Here is a 22,423-nt window from a genome sequence, read left to right on the forward strand (position 1 = left end):
GTTTGCAGATATAAATTAAAAGATATGAACACATTTGCTATGGTTTTCTTGGCTTCACATTCTAGGAATAAAAGTAAGAAGAAAATTGTAGCTACTTTGTACGTCCTTTAAATAAAAGTTTACACTTAATGCCAAGATGTCAGAAGATTGTTCAAAAACTTAGAAAATTAAAAGAATACATTGCATTTCTTTCCCCCACCCCGAACTCTACTGCCTTCTGATGTTGGAAATGAAATGGAAAAGCAGGTATACAAGATGACTTGGTGACACAGGGAGTAACGGTCTCGTGACTTTCTCCTTCAATAGTTTCTTTTTCTGCTAAGGTCTTTGTCAAGTTTCGGAATAATGGTTATGGTAACCTCATAATACAAGTCAGGGAGTGTTCTTTCCTTCTCTATTTTCTATTTTGGTGTTATTTATTCCTTAAATGTTTGATAGAGTTCACCAGGAAACCCTATGGGCGTTTTGATAATTCAATTTTTTAAATAGACATACGGCTATTCAAATTTTGTTTCACTTTGTTTTGGTTTCAGTAAGTTGTGTTTTTCAAGGAATTCATCTGTATCATTGAAGAAGCCAAATTTTTGCCTTAAAGTTATTTGTCATATTCCCTTTTACCCTTTTAATGTCTGTAAGAACTGTAATGATTATACTTCTTTCAGCTCCTCCAGTAGTTAAATAACTCCAAGTTAACAGGCAGTGGTCATATCCTATCAACAATGGTAAAACTATACTTTAGAATAATATATGTAAACTCTAAAATTAGTTTAAAACAACACTAAATTTATTAGAACATAACTTAGCATTTTAAAATCAGTGGTGAAAGAGTTCCTGAAACCCCATTAGAAATAGTCTGCAAAAGAATCTCAAGGGACTGGCCCACATGATGCAAATCCTACTTACATCAACACTAGGTAAAAGGCAGCTTTGACATCTTTTTATCTATAATAACTTGACTAAAGGTGGGGTGTGGGAGCAAATGGCACTTCATTATTGTCATATGCATTAGCGAAAAGAGGGAGTTTAAACAGCTTATATACTACATCCTACATTAAAAAACTTGGCGGTGGCGTAATCAAGTTCAGGGCAATCCTGGACAGCTGCCCTGTGACCCGCTTCTATTGACCCCTGCTATTCATCACTCATCCCTAAGACTGAGAGGGCAAGCTCCTAGGGAGTGACCACCACAATAGACAGACACAAGCCAACAGTAATCTGGTTCGAGCAAAAAAACAGATGGCACTGCAATAAATTTACAAATCTGCATTCATGGGGCTGTTAAAACACCCAGAAGCTAAAAGACTCCAAGTGCCCCAGGAGGATCTCCTACTTCCCCATTTCTAAAGGCCATTTCTCTTTCCAAGAACATTGAGTTCATGCTCTTCACAAAGAGAATGGAGATAAAACCCTTTACAAAGAAAGGAGGGGGAAAAGCCTCATGACCTAATTAATCTCCAGAGCTTGGATCTCAACACTGAATGACAGATATTAGAAAAATCAGTTTGGAGCACTAGGAGGACAAACAAAAACAAACCCAATAACGGTTGTTATATTAAAGCAGAGGGGGTAAAGAGAACCTGCTAAAAAAGCAATGAAAAAAACAACATTATTTCAAATACTGCACACAACAGATCTTGCAAGTATAAAATGATTCAATAATGTATGCATTTATTTTTAAAATGAATCAGATTAGTCCCATGTGTGACCTGCTGGTCCATCTGTATGTGCTGGACTTAATAGGCACGATTCTCTCTCTTGCTTCAGTTTGAAGTATGAGAGAGATAAATTTAGTTTAATTTTCAACAGATCAGCCTATCCATTTTCCAAATGGACCATCTGGATCAGCCTATTAAAATTAATTTATAACTTTGCAGAGTGAAAATTCGTTTGTTAGCTTAAATAAAGTTGCCAAAACTTTTTGTCATGTCATTGTTTTCTGACAGTTGTTTCTGTATAGTGGGCAGAGTGTTTCCACCTCCAAATTTATCTTATTCAGTTTTGTCCTATATATTTAGATTCATAGGTCAGGTGTTTATCTCCAAATAGTTAAAACTTTAACTGAACAATATCAATCCCTGATCTTTTGGCTATTTAACAAAGCTCCCTGAACTGATTCAGTTCTACTTACCACACAATTATTTTTATAAACAAAATTTTGCCCATCCAAAAATGTTTTAACATATAGTAAATAAATGAGTGTGTCACAATTTCAACTACTTTTCCCCTAAATTAACACTGTCTACAACCTATAGAGTTAGAAGGCAGAAGTAGAAATGCTTTGGCAACACTGAGATCTGGGTTTCAAATCATTGACTTGCTAAATAAACAAGTCATCGAATCTCTCTCAGCCTCCATTTTCTTCATCTATAAAATGGAAATCGTACCTAGCAACTTTACAGGGTTATTGTGAGAGTGAAGTAAAATAAGTATCAGGTTCACGGTAGGTGCTCAACAAATATTTAATATCTTCTCCTTTTTCTTAGAATAATGCCATAAATGCAAGTAAAATAAAATTATTTTTACTACTGCTGGCAATACTGTAAGAACTTGTTTTTGTTGCCAGTGAGAGACGGAAGATGTTAGAGGTTGCTACAGGCAGTAAGAAGAGCCAATTTTTTGACCAAACGTTTTTGAACATTTTAATTTTTAAAAAGAGCACCATGGAATTGAACTTTCAAAGAAAAACTTTGAGGAGTGGGGGCACCGTGGTGAGTAAAAATTATTTTAAAGTTGTCATTAATAATGGCCTTTACTTCTAGAAAAAGCAAACAAATATTGCTTAGACTAAAAGGAGCTAACTTCATCATAGGTAGATCCCTTTTGATTATTATTTTTTAATGTATGAAGAATCTTAATAGAAAAGTAAGGTTTAAAGAGAACTATTCTACTACCTGCACTTAAGATGCACTTCAAGTTATTTTTCCTAAACAAGAAACCTTTTCTTTGATTTTGTTTTCACTACACATAAACAACTGACTGCCCTGTACTCCTATAGCTAGGATAATTTTTAAATGATTGGGAAAACAATGTAACTGACTGAAATTGATGGCTAGAGCCAGACCAACTTCAGAGTACTCTTAATTTAAGCTCCAGTACTTAACAAATGGCAAATTGAGGGTTTCCTGTCTTTTATTTTGTTGTTGGTAGCTTTTTAAGTAAGACTGAATTTCATACCTGTCTAAGTGAATTCTTCTCTGGTATTATCTTCCTAGGGGGTTCGCCATTATTACAGTCTTCTCTCTCTGAGGAATTCTGTGAAAGAAAGTAAGCTTTAATTCAGTTCTCATTATCTTCAGTCTTATTCTGTGGGAGTAAACTGAATTACATTTTTAATTCTGTAAGCTAGAATACCATGTATATTTATGCATTTGTTCATTTGAAGATTTATATACATACAGACATACACTTATGTAAAGGAAAACATATGCCCATGTATATAAATAAATATATGTAGGGATCTAGGTGGAAAAGTATTTCATCTATATTTAAGCACTGCCTAGCAGATCATATTCATTATAAGTCTAGTTTATTGTTCTTTGGCACTGGACACAAGAAACCTCCAGTCTATACTTAGCTGATAACAACTTAAACCAGGATTATTGCCTTCTCTTTTAAATAATTAGTTTTAAACCATAGTAAATGTTTGATTGGCCCAAGTTCTCATGTCTGGATCCTAAAAACAATTAGTTATTTCTCTTCCTCTTTTCTCTGATTTGATTTTCTTTTCTTTATTAAAAACAGCATAGTGCTTAGTTAGCTCAAAGCAATAAAATTTATCAGTAGTTTACAATTAGAGTCCACTCTTGCCATTATCACTTCAAACAGCAGCTAGAAGGCCCTAAAACGTCAGTGAGATTTTTAAATACTTAAAAAGAGGGAAATAACAACAATTCAACTGGAAGCGAGTTCAGAGTTCTAAATATCAACAGAGTAAGAGCCAACCCACAAAATGGGAAAAAATTTTGCAAATCATTTATTGATAAAGGATAAACATCCAGAATACAGAGAGAAGTTGTAAAAACTCAGCAACAAAAAAACAGAACAACCTGATTAAAAAACGGGCAAAGGACTTGAGTAGACATTTATCCAAGAAGATATACAAATGACCACCAAGCACATGAAAGGATGTCCAACATCACTAATCATTTCAGAAATGAACAGCAGAACTACAAGGTACTTCACATTCATTAGGTAGGCTACTATCAAAAACAAAAAACAGAAAATAACAGGCATTGATGTGGATGCTGAGAAATTGTAACCCTTGTGCACCTTTGGTGGGAATGTAAAATGGTACATCAGCTATGGGAAACAGTACTGTTCCTCAAAGAATTAAAAAGGAATTACTATATGATCAAACAATTCCAATTCTGGGTACATACTCAAAAAAACTGAAAGCAGAGTCTCAAAGAGATATTTGTATGTCTGTGTTCATAGAAGCATTATCCACAACAGCTAAAACGTGTAAGCAATCCAAGTGTACACTGAGGGATGAATGGATAGGCAAAATGTGGTATATACATACAATGGAATAATCTTCAGCCTTAAAAAGGAAGGATATTCTGACACAAACCACAACATGGATGAACCTTGAAGACATTATGCTAAGTGAAATAAGCCAGTCACAAAAAGGTAAATGCAGGGGCTTCCCTGGTGGCGCAGTGGTTGAGAATCTGCCTGCCAATGCAGGGGACACGGGTTCGAGCCCTGGTCTGGGAAGATCCCACATGCCGCGGAGCAACTGGGCCCGTGAGCCACAATTACTGAGCCTGCGCGTCTGGAGCCTGTGCTCCGCAACAAGAGAGGCCGCGATAGTGAGAGGCCTGCGCACCGCGATGAAGAGTGGCCCCCATTTGCCGCAACTGGAGAAAGCCCTCGCACAGAAACGAAGACCCAACACAGCCATAAATAAATTTAAAAAAAAAAAAAAAGATAAATGCAGTATGATTCCACTTATATAAGACACTTAGAGTGGTCAAAATCATAGAGACAGAAAGTAGAATGTTGGTTACCAGGGCTGGGAAAAGGAAGGAATGAGGAGTTATTGTTTAATGGGTAGAGTGTTGCAGTTTTACGAGATGAAAAGAGTTACCGAGATGGATGGGGGTGATGGTTACACAACATTATGAATGTATTTAATACCACTGAACTGTACACTTTAAAATGTTAAAGGTGATAAAATTTACATTATGTGTATTTTATCACATTAAAAAATAATTTTAAAAAATCTGGTAACACATGTAAATCACTCTCTGCAAGACAAAATTCAGAAAATCCAAGTACACATTATTTGGGCTCTATTTTCCACAATTACATGTGTAATGTTAACATTTTAGAGTTTGCAGCTGATTACTCATTACATTACATATATTCATCACATTCTAACTGAGGAGTTACTTTTATATCCAGAAATTATATCCAACATATGAGTTTATCTGAAAAACTTCATACAAGTATGAAATCATTATTAGAATATAGGATCATAACAGTGTTTTAAATTTAGGTATTATGAATTTTTTGCTTTGTATCAAATATTATATTTTAAAAGATATTAAAGGATAAATAGCATACATATAGTATCAAAAGGCCCTCTGTGGCTAACATCTGTGTGCCTTGTGTGTCACCTTGACAGGCCAGTACATTAAGGTCCTTTTGGGCAGAAATCTTTTATGAGGTTTAACTTGATAATTTTACATTTGTAATGATCACTTTAAACTAAAGGTCAATTTTAGGGACAAAGAAGAAGAAAAAATGCTATGTTACAAGCAAGGGATAGAGGCTCAATAACTTTAGAATTCTGCTTTTTCTCTCTGTTTTGGGTAAAAAAGGAATGTAGACTATCTACAAAAAAATGAAGGAGAGGTATAGTTGAGTTAATGACTATAAAGCATCCCAGGGAATTCCCTGGCAGGCCAGTGGTTGGGACGCCATGCTTTCACTGCCAAGGGCCCAGGTTCCATCCCCGGTAGGGGAATTAGGAAGGCGTGTGGTGTGGCCAAAAAAATTTAAAAATAAAAATAAACTAAAGTAAAATAAAATAAAGCATTCCAGATAAGGAAACTAGCAATATACGCCATTATAAGAGAATCAAAGGAAGGGAAAGGTCAACATTAAACCCATAAAATCAATTGTATATTTAACTTTTCTTAAAAAAAAAAAAAGTACAGATCAGATGTTTTAAATGCTAAAATTAAATGTCTTATATAATAAAAACTTAAGCCAATATTCAATTTTAACTGTATTCAATTAAGCCAGTATTCAATTTTAAACTTATAATTTGCAAGTAACTATTTCCCAGACCATGAAGTTCTACACCCTCCTTTAAATAAAATACCATTTCAGATCACCTAAACCTTTTTAATCCAATGTAAGGTCCTATATTTCAAAATTAATTGTTTTTTTAAAATGTCATTATAATAAAGTTGGAAGCCTCATTACTTTTTGGTGGAAGTTTGTTATACTGAAGACATTATAAATCACATTTTTACTCTACAGGTGCTTGGGATGGAACAAAATTGACGGCAAACTCTCTATACTAAATTACATAGTGCAAAACAATGATCTGAACCTAATAGGATGAGTAGTGGCTATCTAGCCCACATCAATAATTTTCTTCCTTCTGACCCTCTATTTTATCTGATTTAGATAGTAAACTATTGAGTAGGTATTATAAGAATGTCTAAGGTATTAAAAGATGAAGGGAGCTAAAGGATAATTACTACCTGAGAGCAGAACATAGAGCTGTAGAGGAGCTCCTTTCCCTTCTCCACCCCATCAGGGCAAAGGATATATATATTATATATTGTGTTGTTTTTTTAAAAAAAAAAGTAACTCAACATTAACAAAAAGGAAAAAGAGAAAAACATTGTTATAACTAGTTCTTTTTAGATAGATTAACCCAGCATTTTTTACTCTTTTTTCCCAACTTTTTACTCATTTTTTACTTTTACTGGACCATCCACCATGAGAAACAAATCAATATAAAAAATTCAACTCTGTTGCATAAAATAGGAGTAGGGACATTAAACAGTCATGATATCAGGAGCAAGGAGTAAGGTACCCTACTAATAGTGAAGAGGGGAGCCAGAAACCCAGTGAATAAGAAATTAATAGCTCTACAGTCGAGGGTGGCCGGGAATGATGAAATAGCTGTGTTTACCTAATAGTCACCTCAACTGGTTCTCAAAGCCTGTGCTCTCCAACATCACCCAGGAGAGCTCAGTAGCACAGTTATTCCCTGTATCTTTAACTATGATGCATCCCAATAAGCAACGTTCACAACTGCCCTGGGTCATCAAGCTACATTATGTCCAGTAAGTTCTACTTAAGGGTAACTAAAAGATGCAAGTAAGACTTATCACACAAATTAGTGGGTGACAAATAACAGGAGAGTTACATAATCTCAAAATATTTCTCCATAATATACTTAATAATTACAAAAGAAAAAAACAGTAGCCTCACAGTGGAGAGATCTGGCAGACACCACCTTAACCTTATGTGCCTCTTGATATGATATACTGAGAAGAACACATTATTACTTCTGAGGTCATCCTGCTCAAAACACATAACTTCAATCTGATCATGAGAAAACAACAGACTAGCCCAAATTGAGGGACATCCTATAAAATTACTAGTCTGTACTTAAAAAAATGTCAAGGTCATAAGGAACTGCTTTCAGGTTAAAGAAAACTAAAGAGATGTAACTGAATGCAGTTTGTGATCTGAGGTTATTGGGGGGGGAGGGGCTGAAACAAAATTGATGGTAAACTCCTCTGCACTGAATTATACAGTGAAAAATAAGTGATCTGAGCCTAACAGGATGAGTAATAACTATCTAGCCTATATCCACAATTTTTTTCCTCCCCACCCTTTATCTGTTCTTGATGGGTAATTATTGAGTGGGTATTACTGAGTGGGTATTATGACATAAGGTTTGTATAAAGGACATTATTGGAAAAATATGAAACAAGTCTATGGATGAACTAATAACATCGTATCAATGTTAATTTCCTGATTGTTTCCCCACTTTTAAAATTTACATATGGAAAAATTTATTCTTTTTTGTTGTATAGTTCTGAGTTTTGACAAAAGCATAAAGCTCTGTAACCACCACAATCAAGATGTAAAGCAGTCCCATCACCTCCCAAATCCCCCTTGATAGTTACAACCCCTTTCCCCAGTGATCACTGATTTATTTTTTGTCTCAATAATTTTGTCTTTTCTAAAATGTCATAAAATGAATCATATAGTATGAATTTTTTGAGTCTGTCTTTTTTCACCTAACATAATACATTCATTTGTGAGATTCATTTGTTCATTGTGTTCTTGCATATATCAGCAGTTCTTTCCTTTTCATTGGCAAGTATTATCACTGTATGGATGTACCAAAGTTTGTTTATACATTCAACTTCCTGATTTTGACAATTTGTACTGTCGTTATTTTTTTTAATTGAAGTACAGTTGATTTACGTTTCAGGTGTACAGCAAAGCGATTCAGTTATACATTTATATCTACTCTTTTTCAGATTCTTTTCCATTATAGGTTATTACAAGATATTTAATATAATTCCCTGTGCTATACAGTAGGTCCTTTATTGTTTATCTATTTTATATTTAGTAGTAGTGTTAATCCCAAATTCCAAAGTTATCCCCCCGCCCCCCTGCACCCCCCCCACCTTTCCGCTTTGGTAACCATAAGTTTCTTTCCTATGTCTGTGAGTCTATTTCTGTTTTGTAAATAAGTTCATTTGTATCATTTGTACTGTGGTTACTTAAAAGAACTGTCCTTGGTTTCAGAAAACATACAACAGAAACATTTAGAGGTAAAAGGACATATGTCTGTAAATAACTTTCAAAGAACTCAGAAAATATAAGTAAATGGATGTTAGTATATATATGTGTGTATGTACAGAGATAAAGCAAACATGGTAAGATGTTAACATATGGAGAATCTGTGTGAAGAGTATAAAGGGATTCCCTGGTGGTCCAGTGGTTAAGAATCTGCCTTCCAATGCAGGGGACATGGGTTCAATCCCTGGTCAAGGAACTAAGATCCCACATGCTGCAGGGCAACTAAGCCCGTGCGCTCCAGAGCCCTCATGCCACAACTAGAGAGCCTGCGTGCTACAACTACTGAGCCCATACGCCACAACTAGAGAGAAGCCCGCACGCGTCAACAAAGAGCCCACATGCTGCAACTAAGACCCGATGCAGCCAAATAAATAAATAAATATTTCTTAAAAAAAAAGTATAAGGGGATTTTTGTACTATTCTTTCAACTTTTCTGTAAATCTGTCAAAATAAAAATTAACCAAACAGATGAAACCTAGAAGAAAATATGTTAAGAAATGGAAAAACAGAAGTTAGATAAATGAAAAATAAATTGAGGGAAAAAAATTCCTTCAATAAAAATAAAAGTTATATTCTACCTCTTAACCCTAGAAAAACCTGACTGCTCAGAACAACTCATTCACAACACTCAGAACATTTCATTATAGTAAATCATTTGCAGAATGTGTCTGTAAGTCCTGGAGCAACAATAGTGTATAAATATTAGCATTACATGAAAATATTTCTGTAAAAGATACTATATAACTTGTTACCTTTTATATTAACTTGAATGTTTATCTCTTAACCCAGCATTCACTAGGTTAGAACTTTAAAGGACAGAATAAAAGCCTCACTGACAACTTTGAATTTAACTTCAAACTGGAAGCATTAGAGTTATAACATCTGCAGACATGCAGATATGGTAACAGAAATTTGGGTAGGAAAAAGTCAAAGTGAAATACTGCTAAAGCCCATGCATTAGATCTCAGGGATGTATTTTGGCTAAAATGTTTCCAGAAGTAACCTGGGGGTGAAAAACAAAGAAAAAGGAATCACATTTTTTTTTAAAAAACTTAAACTGTCTCAAAATCAACATATCCAAATTTATTTTTTCTGTTGTTGTGTGGTTTTTTTTTTTTTTTTTTTTTTTTTTTTGGCCGCACCGTACAGCATGCAGAACTTCCCAGACCAGGGATCAAACCTGCACCCCCTGGACCACTGGGCCACTTAACCATTGGACCACCAGGGAAGTCCAACATATCCAAATTTAAAGCACTCTTTACCATTCTCACCCATTCTAGGCTAGCTCTTTCCTTCTCAACTTTTCTTTCTATCCCAAACTTAAATCCTCAGAGTCAATTTTTTTTAATTAATTAATTTATTTATTTATTTTATTTTTGGCTGAGTTGGGTCTTCGTTGCTGCAGGCTGTCTCTAGTTGCGGCGAGTGGCTTCTCATTGCAGTGGCTTTTCTTGTTGTGGAGCACAGGCTCTAGGTGCACAGGCTCTAGGTGCACAGCCACTAGGGCAGAAAAATGTATGTTGAGGGAAGTAACTTGATATAATGTAGCAGAAATTCTGGAAGGTCTTGAAAACCAGGCCTAGAACTTCATATTTAATTTCATGGAAACAAAGAGCCACTAAAAATTTTTGAGGAAAAAAGACCACCACGACAGTAGTGGTGATTAAGAAAGATTAATCTGGGCTTCCCTGGTGGCACAGTGGTTAAGAATCCGCCTGCCAATGCAGGGGACAAGGGTTCGAGCCCTGGTCCGGGAAGATCCCACATGCCGCAGAGCAACTTAGCCCGTGTGCCACAACTACTGAGCCTGTGCTCTAGAGCCCGCGAGCCACAACTACTGAGCCCACATGCCACAACTACTGAAGCCCACGTGCCTAGAACCCATGCTCTGCAACAAGAGAAGCCACCGCAATGAGAAGCCCACACACCGCAACAAAGAACCAAAGCAGCCAAAAATAAATAAATTAAAATAAATAAATTTTTTAATAAAAGGTTTTCATAGCAGAGAAACTTCAAAGTGATAGCCCAACTACAGTCCTATCATCCCACCACTTTACTTATTCATTTATTTATTTATTTGGCCATGCCACGTGGCACGTGGGATCCTGGTTCCCTGACCAGGGATCGAACCCGTGCCCCCTGCATTGAGAGCGTGGAGTCCTAACCGCTGGACCACCAGGGAAGTCCCCATCCCAAAACTTTAATGCCAGTATAATTTACAGGAGGAGTTTGCCAGCTCCTGCTCTAAATAAAGTTTCTACAAATAATGTTTTATTGAAAGTTAGCCACCCTTGTTCATTACCTTTTGTCTGTGGCTGCTTTCACACTACAATGGCAGAGGTGAGTAGTCAGGACAGAGGTCCTATGGCCCACAAAACCTCAAATGTTTATTATCTGGTCCTTTACAAATAAAGTTTGCCAACCCTTCATTAACAAGGAAATGTTCTTCTGTTGATAAGCAAAGCATTCCTAACTTTTCAGATGTTTATGGCGGGAGCAATATTCTCCACAACCTAGTAAGTGGCTTATTTACTGTTTTCAGTTATCTATTCGAACACACAACTCCTGGTGACATGGATAATTAAGAGTTGATTATATAATCAAATAAAAAACTAAACTAATTTACACAGTGATGAAAAGTCAAGCCACTCATAATGACTTACAATAATCTTTGAGTAAGCATCTTGCTAAAGGTTGGATGGTGCAACAGAGCCTGAGCCTGTTTGAACAGACATCTGTTAAAAATAAAATTACCAGCTCTAAAACTAGAAGTAACATTTTCCACCTATGCCACATTCTTCACTGGGAGAATTCAATGGTCTCTGTAACAGGAAAATTGTATCATTTTAGCAAAGCAGGTAAATCGTGGTGAATTAAAACTATGATTTTGAATCACTTGTTCATCATCATGTAAAATGACAACCCATGTGAAGAGAAAAATCTTGAGACCAATTTCCATAGCTAGTTGCAAACATCATATCATGGGCTTGACCTGTAAATTACTCATTGGATTAATATTTTTCCCCTTACCTTATTACATGATTTGGAGCTAATTATACCCTCCCAATATATATGATTTGCAATTTTCAAAAACAAGACCAATTATTCTTCTACAAGGTTAAAAGATGATTTAGCTACATAAATAAAAATCATTCAAACTCTTCAATGAAAATGACAAAACACTGTGTGTGGCAGGGGGGTAGTGTATGTGTTGTGTGTTTAAGCAAATTTTAATTAATTCTTCTAGGATACAATGGAGAAAACTTAGGTCATTTAAGTTCAGAAGCTGATTGAAGAATCCTATTCAAGTACCAGTTTTATTTTAGGGAGGGCCTCAAGTGTCCTCATAAGATAATATTCTCTGGCATGTTTTCATGCACATTGCTTCTCCAGCACGTTTATCATTTGACATATTCTATTAAACCACAGCCACATCAAACCCTCCCTATACTGCTCACCTTCAACAAGATCCACTAGTTAAACCTTTCAAGAAGTGATATTTTCCAGTAATAACACCAATTCAAGCACAGTGCTAGGAACCGGATAGAATGGAAAGCACTCTCTGGGACAACCAAACACAGAACTTCCATTAGTACTGCCTTACTCCCTTATGACAAAAGTCCAAAAAACGCCAAGTAGGTTTTTCCCTCTGCTACACTGTCCAACACTAATTACAAAACACAGATGTAGTCTTTCTCAAGATGCAAAGGGATTGTGTATATTTGCAAAGAACAACTATTTTTTATGCTTGCAAATTCTTAATCCTGTTTGGAGCTGTCAGTGGGGGTTAATGGAAGCCTTGGATAGGAGAATTCCAATCTGGTTGGCAGATGGATAGGTTGGTTATAGCTGCATAACTATGTCTTGCCTGCAGGCACAATTCAAAACACTGTTAAAGCAATATAAAGTCTCTGTCAAGCTGAACCATTTGGATCAGTGGCAAGGAGAAATAATAATAAAAAGAAGTTCATTTCTGGGCCTTGTACATTTATGCTAGTATGCAGAAGCTGATTAATTGTCATAGTGTGCTGGTCTTCTTTACCTCAGATTTCTACTTCTGGAGTAGATTTTGCATGCTAATATAATCATTCTCCCTCTTGAGACATTAGCAAATAATCAAATGAAAAACAGGATCATAATTTACTGAGATTCGAGCAATTCTCTATGCAAATTTGACTTGTTATTGCTGCTGCCTCGTTAATCTGAATGCCTTTGACAAACTCCTTTGATTTATGAACTTGTGACAACTCCAATGTGTATATATTTTGCTAGATTGACATTATCATTAAGAGTGGGTGGACTGAGCGCACATGAATGGCTGATTTTATTCGCTGGTGTCTGCTGCTCAACAGCTGAGCATCTCCTCCTCACAAAGCCCCTGAGCGTCAGGCTCTTTCCATCTTCCCATCCATTCATCATCTCGATGTTAATTGGCCCAGGCTTTAAGCAAATTTTCAACACGATTTAAAGGCACGATGACACTGATTACTGACCCTCTGCCATACGGTGCCTATTGATTAACCTGACAGAGATGATGAGCTTGAGGGAAACTAGGTGTGTGGGGACCTCAAGGGGAAAAATATATTGTCTATGCAGGCAAACACTTGTCATTACCTCACAAGCCAGAATTTGCACAGCAGACATTCTTAAAACATACTACTGCTTTAACACCTACAGCTAATGCAAAAAGTGCTTTCTGTATTCAGATATTACAGATATGTCATGTCAAAGTGCATGACACATTCAGTATTTAGAAGAACTCCCCAGATAGATGGCTGCCTTTCAACCAATTATGCTGTGTTGGCTGATGTATGTATTTTAGGTTAAATGCAAGGAAAGTGCTGGGTGGCCTGGCAATGCTGTATTACATCAGAAAAGAATCAGAATAGGAAAACAAACTAGGTTCTTAAAAATAGATAGATAGAGGAAGGAAGAAAGGAAGGAGTAAAATTGCTGCCATTCCACCACTACTACAATAAGCTGCCATTCTATCACTATTACAATAAGAGGTACTCTTAAAAAGGAAGAGACCCACCTGGTTTTACAAATTTTATTTTCTATTCTTTAGATACTGCTACCTGATTCCAACTGTCAACTATTTCTGGCATAGAAATTACCAATAACTGAATATTTAAAAATAAAACTAAGTAATATTTAAGTCTAACAAGCATACCCCTTAGATTCTTGCTTGCCCGTTTCCCACAACTGCTGCACAAACTGCTGTACTTAGGGAAATTGTGCAGGATATTTGAAGTTAAGCTTCATGAGAAAACTACTATTTGAGAAAAAATATTAAAGTTCATAATGAATAGTTACTGAGCACACACATTAATAACAAACAAAAATCTGTTTAAAGATGTGCAAATTTACAAAAGCAAAGTCATGCAGCACACTATCAGGGATCAGACAAAAACCATCTTTAGATAGAGAAGGTTCTTATTTAAAACAAAGCTAACAAAATATGTTCCCTCTGGCCACACACATCACCTTGTTTACTTACGAGTCCTGGGGGGACTGCCAATATACAATTTTAAACACGGAGATTTTGGAGCAGCTCTAACAGTTCTTTCAAAGCTAAAATAATAGAAAACTGAACAACAGCCCGGCTGTAGTCCTATTACAGTGACATGGGCTGTTAATGTAAGAGATCAAATGTTTTTCAAGTCAAACAGCATTGGTGCCTGTTATACTGGAACACGCAGCTTACTCCCTAAAAGCCTGCCTCCTGCTCTTTTAAGATAAACAAGCTCAACTAAGCACTGAGATACTCCGATAAGAAGGATGGAAGAGATGAACAGCACCAGGGCGTGACAAGGCAAGGACATGAAGGAGCAGAGCTGCTTTTGTTAACTTTCAAGTTATAGAATGTATCATAATACAGCATTTTAAAATTTCACTATTAAAAATATAGCTAGCATAGGAGGAGAGATTTCTATCAATAAATATGCGGAACAGGGAAAAAAACTAAAATAGTTCTCTGTTTTGTGAACAGGAGAGGTATTATTACACAGCTGTCTGAACACATTCAGCTTTGTGACTTCTTAATCGAAGGTTTGAACATTAACTTAGCAATGACTATAAGTACTATATAAAAGAGCTTGTAATTATGTTAACATGCTCCACATCAGAAGTAAGAGTCCATTTAAATTCTAAAGGTTTTTTGACTCTAAAGGCCTGATTTAAAAACAAACAGAAAAACTTCATACCTTGCCCTTTTTTTTTTTCATTTTATTCTGCTTAACAACCCAATGCAGTCACCAAACTACATCTATTTATAACAATGTGGCTTAATATTTTTAAAATCCCAATAGGCTTGCAAAGAGGGCATTTATATACTACTGCAGGTTGTTTGTTTTTTCTTGACAGAACCAAGATGACTATCATTCGTTCAGAAAAAAATGTGTTTCATGCGTATGCTTTCACTGTTTAAAATACAATGAAAATGCACAGAGTAGCTAAACAAGCACAGTAAAATGAATAAAGGTTCACCAGGAGGATTTGGGATAGAAAGACATACATAATTAAAAAAACCAATCTCACTTATCACAGTGAACAAAAGTATAAATAGTTTAATTTACTTCTCTTACCTTTAAATCTACATGAATCTAAAATATTTTTTTTTCCTTTTCAAGATAGAACCTTTATGCTTACATGTTTAGGACAGACCCTTTCATGCCACAATTTTCTTTGCTGCCATATTTACACAATATTTCATCCAGTGATCCTATGCATATAGTTCTGTGTGAATTAAGAGGCAAACATTTGCTTCTACTAATAAGGACATCTGGTTATTTTTGTAACTCAGAGACATCTGCTTTCGGTAGATCTTTTTGATTTCTCAAAATGGGGTTGAGAACTATAGAACCCTTAGGAGGTATGCCAAAATCCATTCTCTCTGTCATTCCTGTTATTATTTATTTCTGTCATTCCTGTTCCTGAATTTTTTCTGCTAAATGACTTTCATCACACCTTGGATATCTTCCCTGCTTTGGTGCTCCCATTTTATTACAATTCAACAATATTGAGGAAGAAATTTAGGACTCCTTTACAGTTGATAAACTTATCCCCAAATCTATCCATTTGGAATGAAAATAAAATCATCCCAAGTAAATAAGTAAATTTGTGGAAATTGGATTGGGTTAGGTCAAGATGTGTATTTAGGTGTGTATTTCTATTGTGCACTATCCCTTATTTAATCACTCTCTTTCTTCCTTATTATTATTAAGAAATTATTCTTCTGTGGGCTTATTATCCTGTGGACTTTTCCACTAATTATACGAACTCTTAATGAATTTTCAGGTCTTTAAAATTACAAATACCGTCTCCACTCATTTACTTATATAGATTTTTGGTTTCCAAGGGTGAATAACACAGTCCAACACAGGTCTTGAAGGGTATGCCTTAAAGAACAGCAACTTACCGATAAGAAATCAAACATCACACTTTGCTTTATAGTCCTTGCTTTCCTCTTAAAGTGCCCAGTAGACAAATTATACTCATTCAGGATACTTGAGTTTAAGCTCTAACTTTTGCTTTTAGTGTAAATTCTGCTTTCTCATTTTCTGCTCATCTCCACTACAGAAAGTTTAAAATATATATATATATATATATATATATATATATATTTATATATAATGAGGGAAAATATGTTTTTAAACAGAAAACAACTAATATAATTCACACTGACTACATTCTCACAGGTCTCTAAGTAGCCAGATACCAAGGTAGTACTGGCCTAAAGGATATAAAATTTAAGTGAGAAGGCTTCCATTTCTGAAGGGTCAAAGGTTATAAACATCAATTCATGTCTTCAATTTTTCATTTGTTAATATTACGAAACAACAAAATTTTCAAAAAAAGAAAACAGATCAACTTTGAGTTCTACCAAGAGTGGTCTGATAAATGTATTTGGAAAGATAGCTAATTTTACTACCCCAGGGACAAACAACCTTGTAGGGTTGTTGTTGTTAACAATGCTCTTTGATGTGTAAGTAACAAATTTAAAAAGATTTTTCTTTTTCTCCAATAGATTATTTTTCCTGTAACAATGCAAATGGTCTCTACTTAAAGGATATGTTTGTGCATTATTCTAACAAAATTATTTCTCTTAAGCCTGTGGTTTTAAATTATTGGACCGCTAGAGAATGGTAATCTTCCATTTTGCTAAGTATACAGAATTTTGTTTGTACATTTCCAACAAACCCTATAAATAGTTTGATTGTGGTCATTACTTTCCACGCCATAACTGTTCTTAATCTAAAGAATCACAAGAAACCTACATTATTTTCTTTTCTCAGAATTACTCGATAAGTCACTATAATTATAAAAAGCAAAAGTTTCACTATCATTTAGCAGGAGTAAAGAATTTTCTTTAGAAATATTAATGATCCTTTATTGATTAAAGAAAAAAAAGTCAGAAACATTCATCTAAATGTTGCAGAATTATTCTGTCTTGGATCAGCATCTCAATTTTAAAGTGGCTTTTTTAAAATCAGATAATCATTTAAGCATGATTTTTTTAAATTGAAGTGTAGTTGATTTACAATGTTGTGTTAGTTTCACATGTACAGTAAAGTTATTCAGATATAGCTATATATATATATATATATATATATATATATATTCTTTTTCAGATTATTTTCCATTATAGGTTATTATAAGATATTATAGTTCCCTGTGCTATACAGTAGATCCTTGTCTATTTTATATATAGACATTTTATTTTATATATAGTAGTATGTATCTGTTAATCCCAAACTCCTAATTTATCACACCCCCTTTCCCCTTTGGTAACCGTAAGTTTGCTTTCTATATCTGTGAGTCTACTTCTGTTTTGTAAATAAGTTCATCTGCATCATTTTTTTTAGATTCCACATATAAGCATGATTATTTAATTTTATTTAGTTGAATAAATAATGATTAACCAATTCAGATTGTGCTAAATTAATCAACGATCTCTTTAAAAAAATCTGTTATTAGTATCGTCAATGCTATTTTGTTGAGTATGGAATGAAAAAATCACTAACTTCAGAGTTTGATAATGAATGATTGGTTTGAGAGATATCAAACATTAGTTTTAATACCACAGTACTTGTTCTTTGCAGTACAGAAACTGTGAATACCATAATAGCCAACTTTGGTAGTAAAGTTTGTTTGCCACAATTCCCTCTTGTGGAAACCGATATACCTCGTGCTCCTGCATACGAGGAAGGAACGGTAGACTTCAAAACCAGCTGCCTATCACTGACTGCTGTACAAAGGATATTCTGGGTAGTGGTTGGTAAAGAAAGCACAGCCATTTCTAAATGCCAGTAGTGCCCAGCATCTCCTTTCCTTTTGAGTGGAATAAAGTCTGCAAGCACTGACTGGTGGGGTCATTTGACCCACGGGGGCCTGGAAAGGTTTCAAGAATAACAGAGGTCATGTAATTGCCAAAAGAGCATTAGCCACTCAATCATAATGGATAATTAAATGACCTACATGATTCCTGAAATAGCTGCTCTATATTTCGTCTATTACTTGCGTCCCTCAAGATAAGCTACTCGTCTGGTCTGCCTTGACCTGCAAAAGTACAACCTGTGCCTGAAAACTAGCTATATGCTTCTGTTGCTTTGTAAATCCACACCCCCCCCCCACAAGTAGTCATGCCCCAGACTATGCTTTCAAGAGGACACACACACAAAAATCAATCTTGTATCCTTCTCCCTATTGTGCTCTCTGGAATACAAATGACTAAAGCAAAGAAAAAAAATTAGTGAATTCCTGGCTTAGATCTTTGGGAGATAAAAGGAAGAAGCATAAGAACTACAAAAAAGGAAAGTCATGACAAAAAATTTTTTAAGTTTTGCTCATATGCCTCCAAAGACTTTTACATTGATTATAAAGCTAGTAAGGAATTTTTTGTGGGTAGTAAGTCATTAAAACTCCAGTTGCCTGAATTGCATTTTTGATATGTGGGCTATTAGAATCTTTCCTGGCCTAGATTTTAGTTCATACAGAAAGCAAACTGCTTCTGAACAAAATAAAATATACATGGAACCAACTGTTTTATAATAGCAGTGGCAAAGGGAGCAAGAATCTATATGCTTCACATTTTCATCTCTTTAAATAGTTCGACAATCTCACTATAATATTTGATCAGAAATACAACCAAATAGAAGCCAGCTGCATGAAATGGCAAAAATGTACTGGAGAATATGCTTCTGTAGGAGAAAAAGGTCTGCCTGTGGCCCTAGAGGTAGCTGCACATCAAGCAAACACTGCAGAAAGAGGCAAGAGACAAGGAACCAAAGACAACTCCACAATAATGGCAAGGGACAAGGGATGTGAGGGACAAAAGAGCTCACATTTAGAATACCTTGGAGGCTACTAGGATTTTTCTGTTCCACAGGAAATTATGTAGCTTGAGGCTACTGACTACCCTGGTCTCTTACTAGTACATGAATGGCTTATTAAACCTAGAACATATCTGTTTTAGTTAACTTTGGGAGGGGGCGTTTAGAGAGGGAGAAGAGAACAAAATGTACTTAAATGCTGAATTTTTTCTCCAGGCTGAATGCCTTTCATCCAATAAGACATTCAAAGCAGTGACCCAGCAAATAGATTGAAAAAGCAATCTTCCGTCCCAGTGCCACATTATCATTCCTATTCACTATTCTCCATGAGATATCTCAATCAGCTGTGTGTAAGTGACAACGCAGCCCATTGCTGGGTTAATTAAACATTTGACTTTAACACCCTCCCCATCATTAAGCAAATAAAAACAGATAATTCAAACTGCACTTCATCCTCAGGGTACAAAACACACATGTCAAAATTAAGAGAGTCCAAGGCCTCTGGGGAATTCTGTTGGGGCTATAATCAGTTTAAATCTTATCTGGTTTATCAATTATTGTATTGATTAAACCAAAGTGGTTATACACAACTCCTCTGCCACATGGGATTGATGTCAGCAGAGCAAGAAAATAACTCCAGGAGGTTCCAAACTGATTTAAAAAGAGACCAACAGACAGACCAGTAACAGTCGATTATTACATACCAGTGATCCATATACTGAAGAGTTGATTCTTAGTTTCAGGCGGGTGAAGTGAACTGTTTCCAATAACTATATCCCCCTGCTACACCTTACCACTGGCTTGAGTAAATCCATGTCTTGGAAGATCAACATATTTTCTACTGATTTAAACAGAAGCTAGCATGCTCAGCGGTTGAAATATTTTATAGATACAGACCCTAAACTGTAACAGAGAGAATCTCAAACAAGGAAAACTAAATTTTTTTCTGATCTCACCTGTCTGCACATGACCAGGAACATGCAGGGATGAAAGGGGACATACCTGAGAATTGATTCTCCTAAAAATATGTAATCGCCCAGCTATTACAGTGTCCTAAAACACCAAATTCTTGAAAAACAGAATCTAAGAAATCAGAGACCTTACCATAGATACAGAGTTGTGACTCCTTTTATTAATTCCAAGGGCAAACGTCTTCAAAGCCATTATAACAATGAATGTATAGAGGTGTATCTGCAAACAAAATGTTTTGTCTTTTTTTAAAAAATTTAATTAATTAATTAATTAATTTTTGGCTGCATTGGGTCTTTTGTTGCTGCACGTGGGCTTTCTCTAGTTGCGGTGAGCGGGGGCTACTCTTCTTTGTGGTGCACGGTCTTCTCACTGCGGTGGCTTCTCTTGTTGTGGAGCATGGGCTCTAGGTGTGTGGGCTTCAGTAGTTGTGTCACGTGGGCTCAGTAGTTGTGGCTCACGGGCTCTAGAGCACAGGCTCAGTAGTTGTGACACGGGCTCTAGAGCACAGGCTCAGTAGTTGTGACACGCGGGCTCAGTTGCTCCACGGCATGTGCGATCTTCCCGGACCAGGGCTCGAACCTGTGTCCCCTGCGTTGGCAGGCAGATTCTTAACCACTGCGCCACCAGGGAAGTCCCAAACAAAATGTTGATATCCAAGCCCTAACATATGGAATTCCTACTGAATTTTTTTAAACACAATTTTTGATACTCTCCTGCTCAATTGTGTAATATCCTTCAAATGTCCAAATCCTTATCGACACAAGGCCATGCCCTACTATATATGAGAAAGGCACCAATAAAGCCTACTAACAAAAAAAGGTGTGTGGGGGGGGTTAAAATGACTCCACACCTTATATTTGTGCACTCATACCTATGCTCTTCAGAAACAAAATTTGTTCATTGCTAATGTGGGCACACGTGCAACCAACCATAATTTAACTTATCTCCTTCAGATTTTTTGTTTTCAGGCAGACTAAGTAAGAAACCTGCATTAGCATGCTATATTCTACACTCACCACTAGAAATACTGAGGGTGCTATTTGTAATTGTATTCTTTGTAAGAGGTTTGTTCTCTGCAGCTGTTTTCTGCTTGCAGTGTATTTTGTGTAATCAGCACATCATCATAAATACATTGGCTGTTCCCCTGAGGGCAGCTGTCAGTGTTTAATTTACAGAACAACCTGGCCAATGTGAATTTTAACACTACAGCACTATGGCAAGGAGTTACCACACTCTGTGAAAAACAGGTTTCTATGAATTTTTATATCAAGAGCTGGTCCCAGGACAATTTAAGTTCTACAAATAGATGGTTTAAAGAAGTACTTTATACCGTGTATGCAGTAGACTCTTTCCCACTCATAGCCTTAGAAGAAAACCTGAAGTAACTACCAAACCACAAGTGGGCACTACAAATTCTGGAGACAACAGGGTTTAAAATCTATGATTTACCAGCAGGAGGCACTGTAATAAATGTTACCCATCTCTTTTTAAAGCTACATGTAAAGCTATCAAAAACATTACTGCTGGGCTTCCCTGGTGGCGCAGTGGTTGAGAATCTGCCTGCCAATGCAGGGGACACGGGTTCGAGCCCTGGTCTGGGAAGATCCCACATGTCGCGGAGCAACTAGGCCCATGAGCCATAATTACTGAGCCTGCGCGTCTGGAGCCTGTGCTCCTCAACAAGAGAGGCCGCGATAGTGAGAGGCCTGCGCACCGCGATGAAGAGTGGCCCCCGCTTGCCACAACTGGAGAAAGCCCTCGCACAGAAACGAAGACCCAACACAGACATAAATAAATTAATAATAAAAAAAAAAACCCATCACTGCTCCCTTAGAAGGTATGTAAAGGCAGAAGGGAAAACCATTTAAGATCACTCTTTTTGCTGAGATGAGCTATATCTGATACGAAAATAAGTATACTGCTTCCTTAGACCTGCTACTAAGCCAGACCTCTAGCTCAATGAATGGGAAAAATACACGAAACTAATGGTTATTCACAGCAGTAGTCCCTCAAATTATCTGCATAGTGCCTGGTACATAAGTTCTCAATAAATGTCTAATAAATAACTATAATCTCCTTGAGGACAGGGTCTGAATCTTAATTTATGCCCAGTACTTTGTACAGTACCTGGCACACAGAAGGTACTCTATACATGAATTAAATTGAGTTGTGGCTAGTTGTGAATGGCAATGTTATTTGTAAAGCTTTAGATCTACATGGTGTCAAAATACATTTTCTAAATCAGTAAAATGCTCTTGAAAGCAGATATA

General features: G+C 36.1%; 1 protein-coding gene across 11 annotated transcripts in view; it reads right to left on the reverse strand.

Moving 5' to 3' along the window:
- BTRC (beta-transducin repeat containing E3 ubiquitin protein ligase) overlaps nucleotides 1–22,423 on the reverse strand; it is a 185,549-nt gene that overhangs the window by 84,857 nt on the left and 78,269 nt on the right. For 4 of the 11 annotated variants that reach the window (XM_036829029.1, XM_036829025.1, XM_036829027.1 and 1 more), the window contains 2 exons: nucleotides 20,286–20,372; nucleotides 3,175–3,252 (listed from right to left, as the gene is read on the reverse strand). The exons of 4 other annotated variants lie outside the window; for them this stretch is intronic. In XM_036829029.1, the coding sequence (XP_036684924.1) occupies nucleotides 3,175–3,252; nucleotides 20,286–20,372 (165 nt within the window). The remainder of the gene's footprint in view (nucleotides 1–3,174; nucleotides 3,253–20,285; nucleotides 20,373–22,423) is intronic. 3 more of the 11 variants (XM_036829031.1, XM_036829030.1, XM_036829034.1) reach the window with 1 other exon arrangement.

Source organism: Balaenoptera musculus, chromosome 16 (genome assembly GCF_009873245.2).
Source record: "Balaenoptera musculus isolate JJ_BM4_2016_0621 chromosome 16, mBalMus1.pri.v3, whole genome shotgun sequence".
NCBI classification, from domain to species: domain Eukaryota; kingdom Metazoa; phylum Chordata; class Mammalia; order Artiodactyla; family Balaenopteridae; genus Balaenoptera; species Balaenoptera musculus.